The sequence below is a fragment of the Eucyclogobius newberryi genome, unplaced genomic scaffold, assembly GCF_026437365.1.
Source record: "Eucyclogobius newberryi isolate DKJ021-1_F unplaced genomic scaffold, fEucNew1.0.hap1 SCAF_101, whole genome shotgun sequence".
Lineage (NCBI taxonomy): Eukaryota > Metazoa > Chordata > Actinopteri > Gobiiformes > Gobiidae > Eucyclogobius > Eucyclogobius newberryi.
In genome coordinates, this window is record NW_027315726.1 from 202,501 (window position 1) to 222,020 (window position 19,520).

The window sequence follows — 19,520 nt, forward strand, 5'->3', positions numbered from 1 at the left end:
AGTCAGGTCTGGACAAGAAAGTCTCATTTACACAATAGTGACATGTCAGTCTTCTGAATGCGCCCGCGGTCCGCTCTGCGCTGCGGGACTAATAAGACCAATTTCTCAGTGAATATGATTCTGATGTAATAAAACACACAGCGTTTTGAAACTAAAAATATAGAGAACACGACGTGTCCCCTGGACAGAGCTTCTACTGTCCACAAGAGTCTTCTACTGTCCACAAGAGTCTTCTACTGTCCACAAGAGTCTTCTACTGTCCACAAGAGTCTTCTACTGTCCACAAGAGTCTTCTACTGTCCACAAGAGTCTTTTACTGTCCACAAGAGTCTTCTACTGTCCACAAGAGTCTTCTACTGTCCACAAGAGTCTTCTACTGTCCACAAGAGTCTTATACTGTCCACAAGAGTCTTCTACTGTCCACAAGAGTCTTATACTGTCCACAAGAGTCTTCTACTGTCCACGAGAGTCTTTTACTGTCCACAAGAGTCTTCTACTGTCCACAAGAGTCTTCTACTGTCCACAAGAGTCTTATACTGTCCACAAGAGTCTTTTACTGTCCACAAGAGTCTTCTACTGTCCACAAGAGTCTTTTACTGTCCACAAGAGTCTTCTACTGTCCACAAGAGTCTTCTACTGTCCACAAGAGTCATGTACTGTCCACAAGAGTCTTGTACTGTCCACAAGAGTCTTGTACTGTCCACAAGAGTCTTCTACTGTCCACAAGAGTCTTGTACTGTCCACAAGAGTCTTGTACTGTCCACAAGAGTCTTCTACTGTCCACAAGAGTCTTGTACTGTCCACAAGAGTCTTGTACTGTCCACAAGAGTCTTCTACTGTCCACAAGAGTCTTCTACTGTCCACAAGAGTCTTGTACTGTCCACAAGAGTCTTCTACTGTCCACAAGAGTCTTCTACTGTCCACAAGAGTCTTGTACTGTCCACAAGAGTCTTCTACAGTTTGTCAAACTCTGGTGCTTCCTGCTTGATTGCCCCCGGTGGCCGTTTGTGGTGAATTTTATTTTCTTAGATGTCCTTGTGTGCGCGCACTATGTGCGAGCAGTGCACTATGTGGAGCATTGCACTATGTGGAGCAGTGCGCAATTGCGCAGGTGCGCAGTTTAGAGGGAACAGTGCCATCTCTTGGGGAAATGTTGGCATTACAGGCGAAAGGTAAAATGAACGGCCAGCCACAGTATCGTGAATTCGAATCCCAACTCCGACATTTGCTGCATGTCCTTCTTTCTTTCTTATTCCATCTACTGTCAAATAAAGCCTACAGCCTTTTTTTTTTTATTATATTTTAATATTAATTGGACAAGCTTGGCGGGCCGGATTGAAAGGCCCAACGGGCCGGATGTGGCCCGCGGGCCGTAGTTTGCCCACCCCTGCCCTAGACCCTAAACCCTAAACCCCTACCCTCCTAAACCCCTAAACCCCTAAACCCCAACCAGGACGTGTTCACCAGTCTGTTTGTGAGTCCCAACCCCTAAAACCCCTAAACCCTAACCCCTAACACCTAACCCTAAACCCCTAATACCTGACCATGACTCTAACCCCCTTCACCACGAGTGTAGGGTTTAAGGTGGGTTTAGGATTGGTTTATGGTGGGTTTGGGCTGGGTTTAGGATAAGTTTATGGTGGGTTTAGGATGGGTTTAGGATGGGTTTAAGGTGGGTTTGAGGTGGGTTTAAGGTGGGTTTGAGGTGGGCTTAGGTGGGTTTAGGATGGGTTTATGGTGGGTTTAGGCTGGGTTTAGGATGGGTTTAGGATGGGTTTAGGTTGGGTTTTTTAGGGTGGGTTTAAGGTTGTTTTAGGTTGTGTTTTTAGGGTGGGTTTAGGATGGGTTTATGGTGGGTTTAAGGTGGGTTTAGGCTGGGTTTAGGATGGGTTTAGGCTGGGTTTAAGGTGGGTATGAGGTGGGTTTAAGGTGGGTTTGAGGTGGGTTTAGGCTGGGTTTAGGATGGGTTTAAGGTGGGTTTAGGATGGGTTTAGGCTGGGTTTGAGGTAGGTGAGGAAGGTTTAAGGTGGGTGAGGAGGGTTTAAGGTGGGTGAGGAGGGTTTAGGGTGGGTGAGGAGGGTTTGAGGTGGGTGAGGAGGGTTTAAGGTGGGTGAGGAGGGTTTAAGGTGGGTGAGGAGGGTTTAAGGTGGGTGAGGAGGGTTTAAGGTGGGTGAGGAGGGTTTGAGGTGGGTGAGGAGGGTTTAAGGTGGGTGAGGAGGGTTTAAGGTGGGTGAGGAGGGTTTAAGGTGGGTGAGGAGGGTTTAAGGTGGGTGAGGAGGGTTTGAGGTGGGTGAGGAGGGTTTAAGGTGGGTGAGGAGGGTTTAAGGTGGGTGAGGAGGGTTTAAGGTGGGTGAGGAGGGTTTGAGGTGGGTGAGGAGGGTTTAAGGTGGGTGAGGAGGGTTTAAGGTGGGTGAGGAGGGTTTAAGGTGGGTGAGGAGGGTTTGAGGTGGGTGAGGAGGGTTTGAGGTGGGTGAGGAGGGTTTGAGGTGGGTGAGGAGGGTTTAAGGTGGGTGAGGAGGGTTTAAGGTGGGTGAGGAGGGTTTAAGGTGGGTGAGGAGGGTTTGAGGTGGGTGAGGAGGGTTTGAGGTGGGTGAGGAGGGTTTAAGGTGGGTGAGGAGGGTTTGAGGTGGGTGAGGAGGGTTTAAGGTGGGTGAGGAGGGTTTAAGGTGGGTGAGGAGGGTTTAAGGTGGGTGAGGAGGGTTTAAGGTGGGTGAGGAGGGTTTGAGGTGGGTGAGGAGGGTTTGAGGTGGGTGAGGAGGGTTTGAGGTGGGTGAGGAGGGTTTAAGGTGGGTGAGGAGGGTTTAAGGTGGGTGAGGAGGGTTTAAGGTGGGTGAGGAGGGTTTAAGGTGGGTGAGGAGGGTTTGAGGTGGGTGAGGAGGGTTTAGAAGACGTTCCTGGTTCTCATCCCACGCTCTCTGTGCTCGTCCCTCAGACCTCGCTGCATCCTCTGCCTCCGGAGCATCATCAGGCCTCAGCCAGGTCCTTCAAACTCATGGAGAAGATTCCCAAAGACGCCGAGGCCGTCGTCGTGCTCGTGGGTCAGTTTGTGCCTCCTTCACTCCTCGTCCCGGTAGAGTTGACTCATGTGTAGCACCGCCACAGGGTTCAGGTCCAAGTGTGAGGCACCATTATCGTGTTTTAGTATTTATATGGTAGAGCTTGATTATTTTATTTATTCTAACATTTTATAGAAGTAGTTATAAGTCAACAAGTGGACCGATGACCAGCCAAGACTATTCACGCTTTTACAATACTTATTTTAACATGTTCTAGTCTTGACCTGACCACATGGTCCGTTTGAAATCAGCTCGTGAATCTGAGGTAAAAGAAGTTACAGGTTTGGTTCTGGATGTTATGAGGAGATTCAGAGGAGATCGAGGATGATAATAAAAAATAAACCACATCAGGCCAACGAAACGGGCAACGGCCTTTAAAACACGTAGAGACGACACTGGCAGTGATGTAGATGAACGCAGTGGATGGTAAAGGCCCTTTGGTTTGGTCAGTACTAGATCAGACCCCAGCTGCCTCACGGAAGTCAGAATTGGCTCCAATATGGCGGCCCTCGTGGTGGCCCAAAAAGACAATAATTATATGGCGGCGCTCGATACGCTTCAGGCACTGGGTTAGGGTTAGGGTCAGGGTCACGGTCAGGGTTAGGGTCAGGATTAGGGTCAGGATTAGGGTCAGGATTAGGGTCAGGGTCAGGATTAAGGTTAGGGTTAGGGTCAGGGTTAAGGTTAGCGTCAGGGTCAGGGTTAGGGTCAGGGATAGGGTCAGGGTTGGGCTCAGGGTCAGGGTTAGGGTTAGGGTTAGGGTTAGGGTTAGGGTCAGGGCAGGGTTAGGGTTAGGGTTAGGGTTAGGGTTAGGGTCAGGGTTAGGGTCAGGGCAGGGTTAGGGTTAGGGTTAGGGTCAGGGTCAGGGTTAGGAACAAGAGAGCGGATTTGAACCCAAGACAGACAATTATTGCCTGAGCTGTATCAGCGGGACCGGTCTTGGTCGCCGCCATATTGTAATTCTTTCGTGAGCCAGCTGGGGTCTGATCTAATGCCCACCCCTTCGCTTTCTTAGGCTGCGTGGACTTCCTGGAGCAGGCGGCCATGGCCTTTGTGCGTCTGAACGAGGCGGTCCTCTTTGAGTCCATGCTCGAGATCCCGGTCCCGGTCCGCTTCCTGTTCTTCCTCCTGGGCCCGAGCCAGAGCAGCATGGACTACCACGAGATCGGACGCTCCTTCTCCACGCTCATGTCCGACAAGGTAAACGCAGTGCACGGGGAGGCGTCCAGGAGGCTCTACAGGCACATCTACCTCAGCCGTGTGTGTTTGTTCCTGTCGCGTGCAGAACTTCCACGAGGTGGCGTACTTCGCGGACGATCGGCAGGACCTGTTGAGCGGCATTAATGAGTTCCTGGACTGCAGCATCGTCCTCCCGCCGTGCGACATCGAGGGGAAAGATCTCCTGAAGACGGTGGTGGGATTTCAGAAGCAGATCCTGAAAAAGAGGAAGGAACGAGACCTCAAGAAGCGCCACTCGGTCTGCCGCCTCGAGCTGGAGAACAAAGGTACTGCAGGAGATGAAGCCGGGCGGGGATCATCACGTTCTGTGCTTGGAGAACGCAAAGGACCCACCGCTTTATTAGTTTGCAAGTCTTTCATAATCCAACATTTCACCGATTTACGCCGATGTTTTAGGTTATTGGAAGTATTTATTGACCCTCATTTACTAGTACTTGCCCCATTGAGCTACAAACACATCATTAAGGACCGTCCATACCTCAATTTAAAGCTCAAAACCTCCTGAACCTCCTGAGATCATTGAACAATCCACATAATGACATTTGATCGTCGCTAAACAAAAAGCTATTCTTGGGTCAAAGTTTAGGGCGCGGCAGCAGAATCACACTCAAACACATGTACATTCGTAACGGTAATCGAAGTGTCGAGTCCCTTAATGTCGCTATCGGCTCCAAACATTCACAGCGGTCGGGCCCTAGTTTTTTTATTCATCATGAAGCATCATTTACCTCTGAACCACCAGTGATCACAACCCCAAAATTTCAGTAAAACGCCGGTTCGAAACGATCGTCCGTGTGGCGCGTTTGGTGTATTTTTAAGGATTCATAGTTTGTGTCGGTCGGTTGCGTCGCAGTCGTAGGAGCGATCGAGCCGACGCCGGAGACGACGTGAGCCCAACCTCGCTTTGACCGCCATGTTTCTGTCCTCCAGAGGTGGCCGAGGAGGAGGAGGAGGAGGTGGACCAGGAGATCGACCCGCTGAAGCGCTCCGGCGTCCCGTTCGGCGGTCTGATCCACGACGTCCGCCGAAGGTTCCCGCACTACGTCAGCGACCTCCGTGACGCGCTGGACATGCAGTGCCTCGCCGCCGTCATCTTCATCTACTTCGCGGCGCTGTCTCCCACCATCACCTTCGGGGGGCTGCTGGGTACGAGCGCCGGGGGGCGTGGGGGAGGGGGGGTTTGTGGGTTTCACGGGTTTTCACCTCACTTCCTTTTTACTTAATGCCACTCACTTTTACGTTAGTGCGTGCCAGCAACGCACAAGGTCTGAACGCTCTTTCCAAGTTGTGAAGAGGTGGTAAGATTACGTCCGTGGTACAGGACAGAGCGATGTTGTGGCGTACTCGTGCTGTTTTCGGGTCATTGGGCGGCGGTGCATGCGCTTTTGCATCTATGTTTTTGTAATTTGCTAAACGAATCAAATTTAAATATGTGTTAAAATACTTAAAAATGACAGAGAGACTCACCGACAATGGAACCATGTGTCAGGGTGGGGTTGAGTGGTCTTCTGTGTGTGTCCCGTGCAGGGGAGAAGACGGAGGGCATGATGGGAGTGACCGAGCTGATCGTCTCCACGGCGACGCTGGGGATCATCTTCTCTCTCCTGGGCGGTCAGCCTCTGCTCATCATCGGCTTCTCTGGACCGCTGCTGGTGTTTGAGGAGGCCTTTTATAAGGTAACACACGGCCTGGTTCTGGTACCAGGACGTGCAGGCAGCATGGTTCTGGTACCGGGACGTGCAGGCGGCCTGGTTCTGGTACCAGGACGTGCAGGCAGCATGGTTCTGGTACCGGGACGTGCAGGCGGCCTGGTTCTGGTACCGGGACGTGCAGGCGGCATGGTTCTGGTACCAGGACGTGCAGGCGGCCTGGTTCTGGTACCGGGATGTGCAGGCGGCATGGTTCTGGTACCGGGACGTGCAGACGGCATGGTTCTGGTACCGGGACGTGCAGGCGGCATGGTTCTGGTACCAGGACGTGCAGGCGGCCTGGTTCTGGTACCAGTTAATATGATTAGACTGAAATACGGTTAATGATGTAATGACTGATTACAACATGATGATGTGTCAACATAGTGTTATTCTTAATACAGTATTTTATAGTATAGTAGTTTGTATGTTTTAGTAGTTTTAGTAGTTTGTTATTTAAGGTTGGTTCAGGTTGGTTCAGGTTGTTTAAGGTTGGTTCAGGTTGTTTAAGGTTGGTTCAGGTTGTTTAAGGTTGGTTCAGGTTGGTTCAGGTTGTTTAAGGTTGGTTCAGGTTGGTTCAGGTTGTTTAAGGTTGGTTCAGGTTGGTTCAGGTTGTTTAAGGTTGGTTCAGGTTGGTTCAGGTTGTTTAAGGTTGGTTCAGGTTGTTTAAGGTTGGTTCAGGTTGGTTCAGGTTGGTTTAGGTTGTTTCAAGTTGTTTAAGGTTGGTTCAGGTTGGTTCAGGTTGGTTTAGGTTGTTTCAAGTTGTTTAAGGTTGGTTCAGGTTGGTTCAGGTTGGTTTAGGTTGTTTCAAGTTGTTTAAGGTTGGTTCAGGTTGGTTCAGGTTGTTTAAGGTTGGTTCAGGTTGGTTCAAGTTGTTCAAGGTTGGTTTAGGTTGTTTAAGGTTGGTTCAGGTTGGTTCAAGTGGTTCAGGTTGGTTCAGGTGGTTCAGGTTGGTTCAGGTTGGTGCTGTGGGACCGGTTGCTAACCAGGTTTTGGCAGAAGTGCGTTTTTGGCAGTATCGTCTTTTTGTCAATGCAGTTTTTTTGATGATTATTTTGTGATTTTGTTTCTATGGACCAAGTAATTATCCGGAATAACGATTATGAAATAGAACTATTACAACAGCTCCAGGTTTTTTTCAACCGGAAGTCGTGTCTCAGATATCATTGTTGTGTCTTCTTCTCTCTTCTCACTTCTCTCCCGTTTTGCCTCCTCGTCTTCAGTTCTGTCAGGCTCAGGAGTTCGAGTACCTGACGGGCCGCGTGTGGATCGGGTTCTGGCTCGTCGTGATAGTTCTGGTGCTCGTGGCGGCGGAGGGCAGCTTCATGGTGCGCTACATCTCTCCATTCACTCAGGAGATCTTTGCGTTCCTCATCTCCCTCATCTTCATCTACGAGACTTTCTCCAAGATCTTCAAGGTGCGTCTGCTTTTTATTTACACGTAAAAGCATAGTTTCTTAGATCTAGTAATGGGTCAGATTAATGACATTATTCTAGCTCTCACTCCCTTCAAGTCGACTAAAAGAACATGTCTTTTGTCGACCAAGAATTGATTTGGTGAACCACAGCCTCAGTCCATCCATCTTCTTCTCATCCGGGGCCGGGTCGCAGGAGCAGCAGTCGTAGCAGGAACTCCCAGACTTCTCTCTCCCCAGACACTTCTTCCAACAGATTACAAATGGATGATATCCCAACATTCCCTGTCCTTAGACCCTCTTTCGGCAAACTACAAAACCCGTTGGGAGAAAGTAGAATCCTGGAGCAGAACCATAGTGAAAGAGAGATCCGACTCTAATACTCGAGACATATTTTCCCACGAGGACATAAAGTCGACCTTAACCTCACATTTGATTGATGGACGAATAATGACCGCTGTGTATGTTTGTCCGTTGAATCGACGTCTTTTCCCTCTCGCCCAGGTTTTCCGGGAGCACCCCCTGCTGGCCGTGTACCCCAGCGGCAGCCCTCTCCCGGACGACCAGGACGGGCCCGTGTTCAACCAGCCCAACACGGCGCTGCTCTCGCTCGTCCTCATGATGGGGACCTTCTTCGTGGCGTTTTTCCTCCGAAAGTTCCGGAACAGTCGCTTCTTGGGAGGAAAGGTGCGTTTTTCCCCGTCGAAACTTTTACGCCAACGAAAATCTGTCTTAAAAAATAGAGATCGAAGAACAGCGAATTCGAACAAAAAAATTCACAGATTGCTTGTCGCACCAGCCAAAAAAATGCATAATAGAGAAGAAAAAACATATATAAGACGCATTTTTGGGGAAATTATTTGAGAAAATCCAGGACCAAGAACAGACATTTCCTCTTGAAATGCAGTTTAAAATAATAACAGATTAGAGAACACGGTGAATAGGTGTACGTATGCTAACGCTAACACCTTCAGCTACATGACGTATGCTAACGCTAACACCTTCAGCTACATGAGGCACAGACAGAACTGTGGTAAGTGTCTGGTATGTTAACGTAACATATGAACAGTTATTCAGATAACTATAGCATAAAGAACATGCTAACAAGTTTAGCAAAGCATCAGTTTTACCCCAAATCACTAAATCCATTGAATTCTTCTTCCTCTGTGTCACTTCTAAACAACTCCACAAACTCCAGAGGTAGAGGAAGTGCAGATCCTTCTTCTGCGTCGCTTAGAGCCTAGAGCGCCCACTTGCGGTGGTCAGTGTGAAAATAACAAATAATATCACATACAAGGCGTTCTGGAGTATAAGTCGCACTCTATCGCAAAACTATGAAAAATGGTGCAACTTATAGACCGGAAAATACGGTATTTCCTGTTTTCTCTGTACTTACCCATTCCAAATGGCTTTACGTTCTTCCCCGTCAGGCTCGCAGGATCATCGGCGACTTCGGGATCCCCATCTCCATCCTGGTGTCGGTGCTGGTGGACGTCTCTATCCCGGACACGTACACCCAGGTCCGCGCTCCCGAACGCACACGGGCAAATGCACATTTGCTCCCCTCCTCTAACCCCGCCTCTTCACCCTCCCTCTCTCGTTCGTGTCCCTCGCCTCTCGTCGTTGCCGCCGCCGTCGTCCGGGCAGAAGCTGAACGTTCCCTCGGGCTTCTCGGTCACGTCTCCGGAGAAGCGCGGCTGGTTCATCAGCCCGTTCGGGGATAAACGGTCGTTCCCGACCTGGATGATGGGCGCGTCCGTGGTGCCCGCCCTGCTCGTCTTCATCCTGATCTTCATGGAGACGCAGATCACGTCGTAAGTGCACTTGAGGCTTTGAACTAAGCTTCCGCGTGGACACGACAAAATTGTCCAAGCTCCTCCCATTTTGTTTTATTTCTTAATTTAAGTCGATGTGAGATCGATTGCAATATGTCAGGAGAAGAGCAGAGGGGAAAGTACACAGCCCTGAGGATCTTTATATGTCAGGAGAAGAGCAGAGGGGAAAGTACACAGCCCTGTGGAGTTTATGTCGGGAGAAGAGCAGAGGGGAAAGTACACAGCCCTGAGGATCTTTATATGTCAGGAGAAGAGCAGAGGGGAAAGTACACAGCCCTGTGGAGTTTATGTCGGGAGAAGAGCAGAGGGGAAAGTACACAGCCCTGTGGAGTTTATGTCAGGAGAAGAGCAGAGGGGAAAGTACACAGCCCTGTGGAGTTTATGTCAGGAGAAGAGCAGAGGGGAAAGTACACAGCCCTGTGGAGTTTATGTCAGGAGAAGAGCAGAGGGGAAAGTACACAGCCCTGTGGAGTTTATGTCAGGAGAAGAGCAGAGGGGAAAGTACACAGCCCTGTGGAGTTTATGTCAGGAGAAGAGCAGAGGGGAAAGTACACAGCCCTGTGGAGTTTATGTCAGGAGAAGAGCAGAGGGGAAAGTACACAGCCCTGTGGAACAATTTTGCACCGAGTGTCTGAGATTGTTTGATCTGAGGGAAGCGAAGTAGAGTTACTGCAACTTCAAATACACATGTACAATTCCAATCGATTTCATATTAAGTGAAGAATAAGCTCACCACAGAACAGAACTACAGTAAAGGAAAATAAAGTAATGTAAAGTACAGTAAAGAAAAGGAAAGTAACGTAAAGTAAAATAAAAGTAAAGTAATTTAAAGTAAAGTAAAGTAATGTAATGTATTGTAATGTATTGTAAAGTAAATTAATGAAAGGTGATGTAAAAGTAAAGTAAAGTATTATAAAGTAATGTAATTTAAAGTAAAGTAAAGTGAAGTATAGTGAAGTAAAGTAAAATAAAGTAAAGTAATTTAAAGTTATGGGCAATGTAAAGTAAAGTAATGTAACGTAATGTAAAGTAAAGTAAAGTTATGTAACGTAATGTAATGTAAAGTAAAGTTATGTAACGTAATGTAAAGTAAAGTTATGTAACGCAATGTAATGTAAAGTAAAGTAATGTAGAGTTAAGTAAAAGTGAAGTAAAGTGAAGTAAAGTAATGTAATGTAAAGTAAAGTAAAGTAATGAAAAGTAATGTAAAGCAATGTCAAGTAGAGTAATGTAGAGTGAAGTAAAAGTGAAGTAAAAGTGAAGTAAAGTAATGTAATGTAATGTAAAGTAATGTAAAATAAAGTAATGAAAAGTAAAGTAATGAAAAGTAATGTAAAGTAAAGTATTGTAAAGTAATGTCAAGTAATGTAAAGTAAAGTAAAGTAATGTTAAGTAATGAAAAGTAAAGTAATGTAATGTATTGTAAAGTAAATTAATGAAAGGTAATGTAAAAGTAAAGTAAAGTATTATAAAGTAATGTAATTTAAAGTAAAGTAATGTGAAGTATAGTGAAGTAAAGTAAAAGTGAAGTAAAGTAAAGTAATTTAAAGTTATGGGCAATGTAAAGTAAAGTAATGTAACGTAATGTAAAGTAAAGTAATGTAAAGTAAAGTAAAGTAATGTAGAGTGAAGTAAAAGTAAAGTAAAGTAATGTAATGTAATGTATTGTAAAGTAAATTAATGAAAGGTAATGTAAAAGTAAAGTAAAGTAATGTGAAGTATAGTGAAGTAAAGTAAAAGTGAAGTAAAGTAATTTAAAGTTATGGGCAAAGTAAAGTGAAGCAATGTAACGTAATGTAAAGTAAAGTAATGTAGAGTGAAGTAAAAGTGAAGTAAAAGTGAAGTAAAAGTGAAGTAAAGTGAAGTAAAGTAATGTAAAGTAAAGTAATGTAATGTAAAGTAATGTAATGTAAAGTAATGTAAAGTAAAGTAATGTAAAGTAATGTAATGTAAAGTCATGTAAAGTAAAGTTAAATAATGTAAAGAAATGTAATGAAAAGTAATGTAAAGTAAAGTAAAGTAAAGTAATGTAGAGTGAAGTAAAGTAATGTAAAGTAATGTAATGTAATGTAAAGTAATGTAAAGTAAAGTTAAGTAATGTAAAGTAATGTAATGTAAAGTAATGTAAAGTAAAGTAATGAAAAGTAATGTAAAGTAAAGTAATGTAAAGTAAAGTAAAGTAAAGTAATGTAGAGTGAAGTAAAAGTGAAGTAAAGTGAAGTAAAGTGAAGTAAAGTAATGTAATGTAATGTAATGTAATGTAAAAGTAAAGTAAAGTCAAGTCAAGTGAGCAGCGTCGTTAAAGGAAACAGAAGCTGGACTCCCGTTTAGGCTCCGTACAGAGAGATTCTTTCAAAGTGGCTTTAAAACGGCTTTTCTGAAACACCCTCAGTCCTGAAGGTACTGACCATATGTCCAGAGTTCTGACCCTTGTGTCTCCGCCTCAGTCCTGAAGGTACTGACCATATGTCCAGAGTGAGTTCTGACCCTTGTGTCTCCGCCTCAGTCCTGAAGGTCCTGACCATTTGTCCAGAGTGAGTTCTGACCCTTGTGTCTCAGCCTCAGCCCTGAAGGTACTGACCATATGTCCAGAGTTCTGACCCTTGTGTCTCCGCCCCAGTCCTGAAGGTACTGACCATAGGTCCAGAGTGAGTTCTGACCCTTGTGTCTCAGCCTCAGTCCTGAAGGTACTGACCATAGGTCCAGAGTGAGTTCTGACCCTTGTGTCTCCGCCTCAGTCCTGAAGGTACTGACCATATGTCCAGAGTGAGTTCTGACCCTTGTGTCTCCGCCTCAGTCCTGAAGGTACTGACCATATGTCCAGAGTGAGTTCTGACCCTTGTGTCTCCGCCTCAGTCCTGAAGGTCCTGACCATTTGTCCAGAGTGAGTTCTGACCCTTGTGTCTCAACCTCAGCCCTGAAGGTACTGACCATATGTCCAGAGTTCTGACCCTTGTGTCTCCGCCCCAGTCCTGAAGGTACTGACCATAGGTCCAGAGTGAGTTCTGACCCTTGTGTCTCAGCCTCAGTCCTGAAGGTACTGACCATAGGTCCAGAGTGAGTTCTGACCCTTGTGTCTCCGCCTCAGTCCTGAAGGTACTGACCATAGGTCCAGAGTGAGTTCTGACCCTTGTGTCTCCGCCTCAGTCCTGAAGGTACTGACCATATGTCCAGAGTGAGTTCTGACCCTTGTGTCTCCGCCCCAGTCCTGAAGGTACTGACCATATGTCCAGAGTGAGTTCTGACCCTTGTGTCTCCGCCTCAGTCCTGAAGGTACTGACCATATGTCCAGAGTTCTGACCCTTGTGTCTCCGCCCCAGTCCTGAAGGTACTGACCATATGTCCAGAGTGAGTTCTGACCCTTGTGTCTCCGCCTCAGTCCTGAAGGTCCTGACCATTTGTCCAGAGTGAGTTCTGACCCTTGTGTCTCCGCCTCAGTCCTGAAGGTCCTGACCATTTGTCCAGAGTGAGTTCTGACCCTTGTGTCTCAGCCTCAGCCCTGAAGGTACTGACCATATGTCCAGAGTTCTGACCCTTGTGTCTCCGCCCCAGTCCTGAAGGTACTGACCATAGGTCCAGAGTGAGTTCTGACCCTTGTGTCTCAGCCTCAGTCCTGAAGGTACTGACCATATGTCCAGAGTTCTGACCCTTGTGTCTCCGCCTCAGTCCTGAAGGTACTGACCATAGGTCCAGAGTGAGTTCTGACCCTTGTGTCTCCGCCCCAGTCCTGAAGGTACTGACCATAGGTCCAGAGTGAGTTCTGACCCTTGTGTCTCCGCCTCAGTCTGAAGGTACTGACCATATGTCCAGAGTGAGTTCTGACCCTTGTGTCTCCGCCTCAGTCTGATCGTGAGTAAGAAGGAGCGTCGTCTGGTGAAGGGCTCCGGGTTCCACCTGGACCTGCTCCTCATCGTGATCCTGGGGGCCGTGTGTCCTCTGTTTGGACTTCCCTGGCTCACGGCGGCGACGGTGCGATCGGTCACTCACGTCAACGCGCTGACCGTCATGAGCAAAGCCACGGCGCCCGGAGAGAAACCCATGATCCAAGAGGTCAAGGAGCAGAGGGTCACGGGCATGTTAGTGTCTGTGCTCGTGGGTGAGAACCAGGACTGGACTAAGACAAAGACTGAGACTGAGACTGAGACTGAGACTGAGACTGAGACTGAGACTGAGACTGAGACTGAGACTGAGACTGAGACTAAGACTAAGACTAAGACTGAGACTGAGACTGAGACTGAGACTGGACCGAGTCTAACACACGCCTAACACACGTCTAACACACGCCTAACACACGTCTAACACACGCCTAACACACGCCTAACACACGTCTAACACACGCCTAACACACGCCTAACATGCGTCTAACACACGTGTAAAAATGGTCTAACACTCGCCTAACACTCGCCTAACACACGTGTAAAAATGGTCTAACACTCGCCTAACACACGTCTAAGATCCCGGCTCTCGTCCTGGTCAGGTCTGTCCATGGTGATGACCGACGTGCTCCGCCTCATCCCATTGGGTCTAACATACGTCTTACACACGCCTAACACACGTCTAACACACGCCTAACACACGTCTAACACACGCCTAACACACGTCTAACACACGCCTAACACACGCCTAACATGCGTCTAACACACGTGTAAAAATGGTCTAACACTCGCCTAACACACGTCTAACACACGTGTAAAAATGGTCTAACACTCGCCTAACACACGTGTAAAAATGGTCTAACACTCGCCTAACACACGTCTAAGATCCCGGCTCTCGTCCTGGTCAGGTCTGTCCATGGTGATGACCGACGTGCTCCGCCTCATCCCATTGGGTCTAACATACGTCTTACACACGCCTAACACACGTCTAACACACGTGTAAAACTCGTCTAACACTCGTCTAACACTCGTCTAACACACGCCTAACATCCCGGCTCTCGTCCTGGTCAGGTCTGTCCATGGTGATGACCGACGTGCTCCGCCTTATCCCATTGGCCGTGCTGTTCGGGATCTTCCTGTACATGGGCGTGACGTCTCTGACCGGGATCCAGCTGTACGAGCGGATCACGCTCATGGTGACGCCGGCCAAACACCACCCGGACCACATCTACGTCACCAAGGTAACGAGACCGCCGCCGTGCTTCCTGTAAACAACAGTCAAATGTATTAATTGAAATTGTACAATAGTTTTGACAAATAATTGAATTGATTGACGAATGATTGATTAAACATGAATATAAGAACATTGCACATGAGCATAACAGTATTGCACATGAGTATAACTGTATTGCACATGAGTATAACAGTACTGCACATGTGTATAACAGTATTGCACATGAGTATAACAGTATTGCACATGAGTATAACAGTATTGCACATGAGTATAACAGTATTGCACATGAGTATAACAGTACTGCACATGTGTATAACAGTATTGTACAAGAGTATAACAGTATTGCACATGAGTATAACAGTATTGCACATGAGTATAACAGTATTGCACATGAGTATAACAGTACTGCACATGTGTATAACAGTATTGCACATGAGTATAACAGTATTGCACATGAGTATAACAGTATTGCACATGAGTATAACAGTACTGCACATGTGTATAACAGTATTGCACAAGAGTATAACAGTATTGCACATGAGTATAACAGTATTGCACATGAGTATAATAATATTGCACATTAGTATGACAGTATTGCACATGAGTATAACAGTATTGCACATGATTATGACCGTATTGCACATGAGTATAACAGTATTGCACATGTGTATAATAGTATTGCACATGAGTCTAACAGCATTGCACATGAGTATAACAGTATTGCACATGTGTATAATAGTATTGCACATGAGTCTAACAGTATTGCACATGAGTATAACAGTATTGCACATGAGTCTAACAGTATTGCATACGAGTCTAACAGCATTGCACATGAGTATAACAGTATTGCACATGAGTCTAACAGTATTGCATACGAGTCTAACAGCATTGCACATGAGTATAACAGTATTGCACATGAGTATAACAGTACTGCACATGTGTATAACAGTATTGCACATGAGTATAACAGTATTGCACATGAGTATAACAGTATTGCACATGAGTCTAACAGTATTGCATACGAGTCTAACAGCATTGCACATGAGTATAACAGTATTGCACATGAGTCTAACAGTATTGCATACGAGTCTAACAGCATTGCACATGAGTATAACAGTATTGCACATGAGTCTAACAGTATTGCACATGTGTATAACAGTATTGCACATGAGTCTAACAGTATTGCACATGATTATGAGGCTGAATGACACATGTTCAGGGCTTCCAGCTGTAAAGTACTATTCCGGTATATTGTTATTTAAAATGACCCTTAAAAGGATCAGAGGACAGAGGATTCAGACGATGTGAAAGTAACTAAGGCTTTTAAAGTACATTTATTTGATGTATTTGTAAAATGTTCCCAAACTGTTGTTTCTGGTTCATTTCTGGTCCTTACAGTGACTGTCCACCAGAGGGCGCCACTGCAGCAGCTTATGTTCCAGACTAGACTCGCTCCAAAATTTCTCTCCTGTGTGTTAGTACATGTTTCAGTCCGTTTCAGTTCTAGTTTCAGTTCTAGTTCAGTTCTAGTTTCAGTCCGTGTTTCAGTTCTAGTTTCAGTTCTAGTTCAGTTCTAGTTTCAGTCCGTGTTTCAGTTCTAGTTTCAGTCCGTGTTTCAGTTCTAGTTCAGTTCTCGTTTCAGTCCGTGTTTCAGTTCTAGTTTCAGTTCTAGTTCAGTTCTAGTTTCAGTCCGTGTTTCAGTTCTAGTTTCAGTTCTAGTTCAGTTCTAGTTTCAGTCCGTGTTTCAGTTCTAGTTTCAGTCCGTGTTTCAGTTCTAGTTCAGTTCTAGTTTCAGTCCGTGTTTCAGTTCTAGTTTCAGTGTTTCTTCTCTCCTGCAGGTCCGGACGTGGCGCATGAACATGTTCACCATCATCCAGCTGGCCTGCATAGTTGCATTGTGGGTAGTGAAGTCCACCGTGGCGTCGCTGGCGTTTCCTTTTGTCCTGATCATGACCGTTCCTCTGAGAAGACTCATTCTGTCCCGGATCTTCCACGAGCGAGAGCTTCAGGCCGTGAGTTTCAGCTCTTTCAGTGTTCTTGCTGTGGGGTTTTGGCATGGCGGGGGCCCGCCGATGCATGACGGGGGCCCCCGCCATGCTCGGGCTGAAAAGATACCGCCAGGTATTAAAGGCGTAATGGACGATTTTGTGGTGTCTCATTTCCTCGTGGCGTGGACTGCCGATTAGTCCTGCCACGTATCAATCATAGAACGCACCTACAGCTGACCTGCAGAGCCTCGTTCACCTGCAGAGCCTCGTTCACCTGCAGAGCCTCGTTCACCTGCAGAGCCTCGTTCACCTGCAGAGCCTCGTTCACCTGCAGAGCCTCGTTCACCTGCAGAGCCTCGTTCACCTGCAGAGCCTCGTTCACCTGCAGAGCCTCGTTCACCTGCAGACCCTCGTTCACCTGCAGACCCTTGTTCACCTGCAGCCGCGTGCGGATCTTCCCACGTTTCCGCGTGCCTAAGCGCATGGATCTATCATAATATAGTTCCCTCAGTGTACGGGGCAAAATGAAGACGGAGAAAGACAGTTCGAGCTGATGCAGAAGAGACGGAAATCTACAGGAGACGAGAGATGCGATGCGATCCGTCGCGCTAATAAACAAACGCACATGTGTGTTATATCAGTCCACACGGGGGAGTGGCACGTGCACGGGGGAGTGGCACGTGCACGGGGGAGTGGCACGTGCACGGGGGAGTGGCACGTGCACGGGGGAGTGGCACGAGCACGGGGGAGTGGCACGAGCACGGGGGAGTGGCACGAGCACGGGGGAGTGGCACGTGCACGGGGGAGTGGCACGAGCACGGGGGAGTGGCACGTGCACGGGGGAGTGGCACGAGCACGGGGGAGTGGCACGTGCACGGGGGAGTGGCACGTGCACTTCCGCCTGAGTTCTCAAATCGACGGTCGTCCATTGCGCCTTTAAGATAACCGGTCGCGCGCTGTAGTACTTTTCGCTCGCGCTCGATATGGAAATCGATAATCGCCAATATGACCGCACTCCAGGACCAGACGTCTCTAGTTGCCCTGCAGATGTGGCGCTGTGGTTTGATGTGCCTGTCACAAACCGACACGTCATTTTCAATCTGAAGGTCCTGGCCTGAGAAGGTAGAGGAGGCGGGACTCGTTTCTCCTCGTGACATCAGTGGCTCCTCATTGGCTCCAGCAAAGTTGTATTTTGATTGATTCCTGTCACTTTGAGTTAATCCTGTTTTCTACCGTCACTGGCCGGGTTCCCCCTACCCCCTGTCCCCGCCCACATTGGTCTGCTGTGGAGTTCTAACGTTTCACTTTTCAACAAATACAAACGTGTACAATCTACCTTCTGTTTACAACGCTTCACTTAGACCAGGGCAGAGTTTAGAGCCTTTTACATTTCACTCACAAAACAAACTCTTTATTTGACTTTTTCACATGTTTTTGTTTTTTCAGCTCGATTGTGACGAAGACTCACCCAACTTCAACGAGGATGGTCGGGACGAGTACAACGAGATCCACATGCTGGTCTGAACCCGGACTAAACCTGGACTTAACCTGGACTAACCTGGGCTAAACCTGGTCTAAACCTGGGCTAAACCTGGACTAAACCTGGTCTAAACCTGGTTTAAACCTGGTCTAAATCTGGACTAAACCTGGACTAAACCTGGACTTAACCTGGCAAACCTGGTCCAAACCCGGACTAAACCTGGGCTAAACCTGGACTAAACCTGGACTAAACCTGGTCTAAACCTGGTCTAAACCCGGACTAAACCTGGGCTAAACCTGGACTAAACCTGGACTAAACCTGGTCTAAACCCGGGCTAAACCTGGACTAAACCTGGTCTAAACCTGGTCTAAACCTGGTTTAAACCTGGTCTAAATCTGGACTAAACCTGGACTAAACCTGGACTTAACCTGGCAAACCTGGTCCAAACCCGGACTAAACCTGGGCTAAACCTGGACTAAACCTGGACTAAACCTGGTCTAAACCTGGTCTAAACCCGGACTAAACCTGGGCTAAACCTGGACTAAACCTGGACTAAACCTGGTCTAAACCTGGTCTAAATCCGGACTAAACCTGGGCTAAACCTGGACTAAACCTGGACTAAACCTGGTCTAAACCTGGTCTAAACCTGGACTAAACCTGGACTAAACCTGGACTAAACCAGGACTAAACCTGGTCTATATTCCATAAGAATGAAAACAGATGCAGCAGTTTTCTGAGACGGTAAAGGTCTAAAAAAGCTTTATGTTTGCATTTATTTATCTGGAAACTCTTATTTATGATTTATGTTATTATTAATGTGCAGTTTGAACCACATGTGTTTCACTTTGTGTTTCACTTTGTGTTTCACTTTGTGTTTCACTTTAGTTCCAGGGGCACAAATACTGTAAATATATAAAATATTTCACTCTTTAATATGTTCCATCCCAGAGTTCAGGTTCTTGTACATTTATTTAGTGACTTTCCAGCGCTCGTTTTACTGACGTCACAAAAAGAGTCTTTGTCCCAGGAGTTTAGCCTAACCTGACTTACCTTAACCTAAACTTAACCTTAACTATGACTTAACCCTAATTTAACCATAATCTAACCTTAACATAACCTAAGCTTAAAGTTAACCTGAACTTAACTTATACATAACCTAACTGTAAACTTGACCAAGCCTTAAACTTAACCTAACCTAATCTTAATTTAACCTAATCTTTAAACCTAACCTAACCTAACCTAACCTTTAAACCCAACCTTACCTTTAAACCTAACCTAACCTAACCTTTAAACCTTTAAACCTAACCTAACCTTTAAACCTAACCTAACCTAACCTTTAAACCTAACCTAACCTTTAAACCTAACCTAACCTTTGAACCTAACCTAACCTTAAACTTAACCTAACCTAACCTAACCTTAAACTTAACTCAACCTTAAACTTAACCTTAAACTTAACTTAACCTTAAACTTAACTTAACCTTAAACTTAACTTTAACCTTAACTTAACCTAACCTAACATTTAAACCTAACCTAATCTTTAAACCTAACCTAACCTAACCTTAAACTTAACTTAACCTTAAACTTAACCTAACCTTAAACTTAACCTAACCTTAAACTTAACCTTAAACTTAACCTTAAACTTAACCTTAAACTTAACTTAATATTAAACTTAACCTAACCTTTAAACTTAACCTAACCTTAACTGAACAT

General features: G+C 46.3%; 1 protein-coding gene across 1 annotated transcript in view; it reads left to right on the forward strand.

Moving 5' to 3' along the window:
* slc4a3 (solute carrier family 4 member 3) overlaps nucleotides 1-17,999 on the forward strand; it is a 43,119-nt gene extending 25,120 nt beyond the window's left edge. Inside the window, exons 6-18 of the mRNA XM_072465926.1 lie at nucleotides 2,933-3,038; nucleotides 4,072-4,256; nucleotides 4,342-4,561; nucleotides 5,226-5,441; nucleotides 5,823-5,971; nucleotides 7,207-7,401; nucleotides 7,903-8,085; nucleotides 8,829-8,918; nucleotides 9,046-9,212; nucleotides 13,076-13,329; nucleotides 14,180-14,349; nucleotides 16,181-16,354; nucleotides 17,777-17,999. Coding sequence (XP_072322027.1) covers nucleotides 2,933-3,038; nucleotides 4,072-4,256; nucleotides 4,342-4,561; nucleotides 5,226-5,441; nucleotides 5,823-5,971; nucleotides 7,207-7,401; nucleotides 7,903-8,085; nucleotides 8,829-8,918; nucleotides 9,046-9,212; nucleotides 13,076-13,329; nucleotides 14,180-14,349; nucleotides 16,181-16,354; nucleotides 17,777-17,854 — 2,187 coding nt within the window. The 3' untranslated portion in view covers nucleotides 17,855-17,999. The remainder of the gene's footprint in view (nucleotides 1-2,932; nucleotides 3,039-4,071; nucleotides 4,257-4,341; nucleotides 4,562-5,225; nucleotides 5,442-5,822; nucleotides 5,972-7,206; nucleotides 7,402-7,902; nucleotides 8,086-8,828; nucleotides 8,919-9,045; nucleotides 9,213-13,075; nucleotides 13,330-14,179; nucleotides 14,350-16,180; nucleotides 16,355-17,776) is intronic.
* Nucleotides 18,000-19,520: the final 1,521 nt, after the last annotated feature.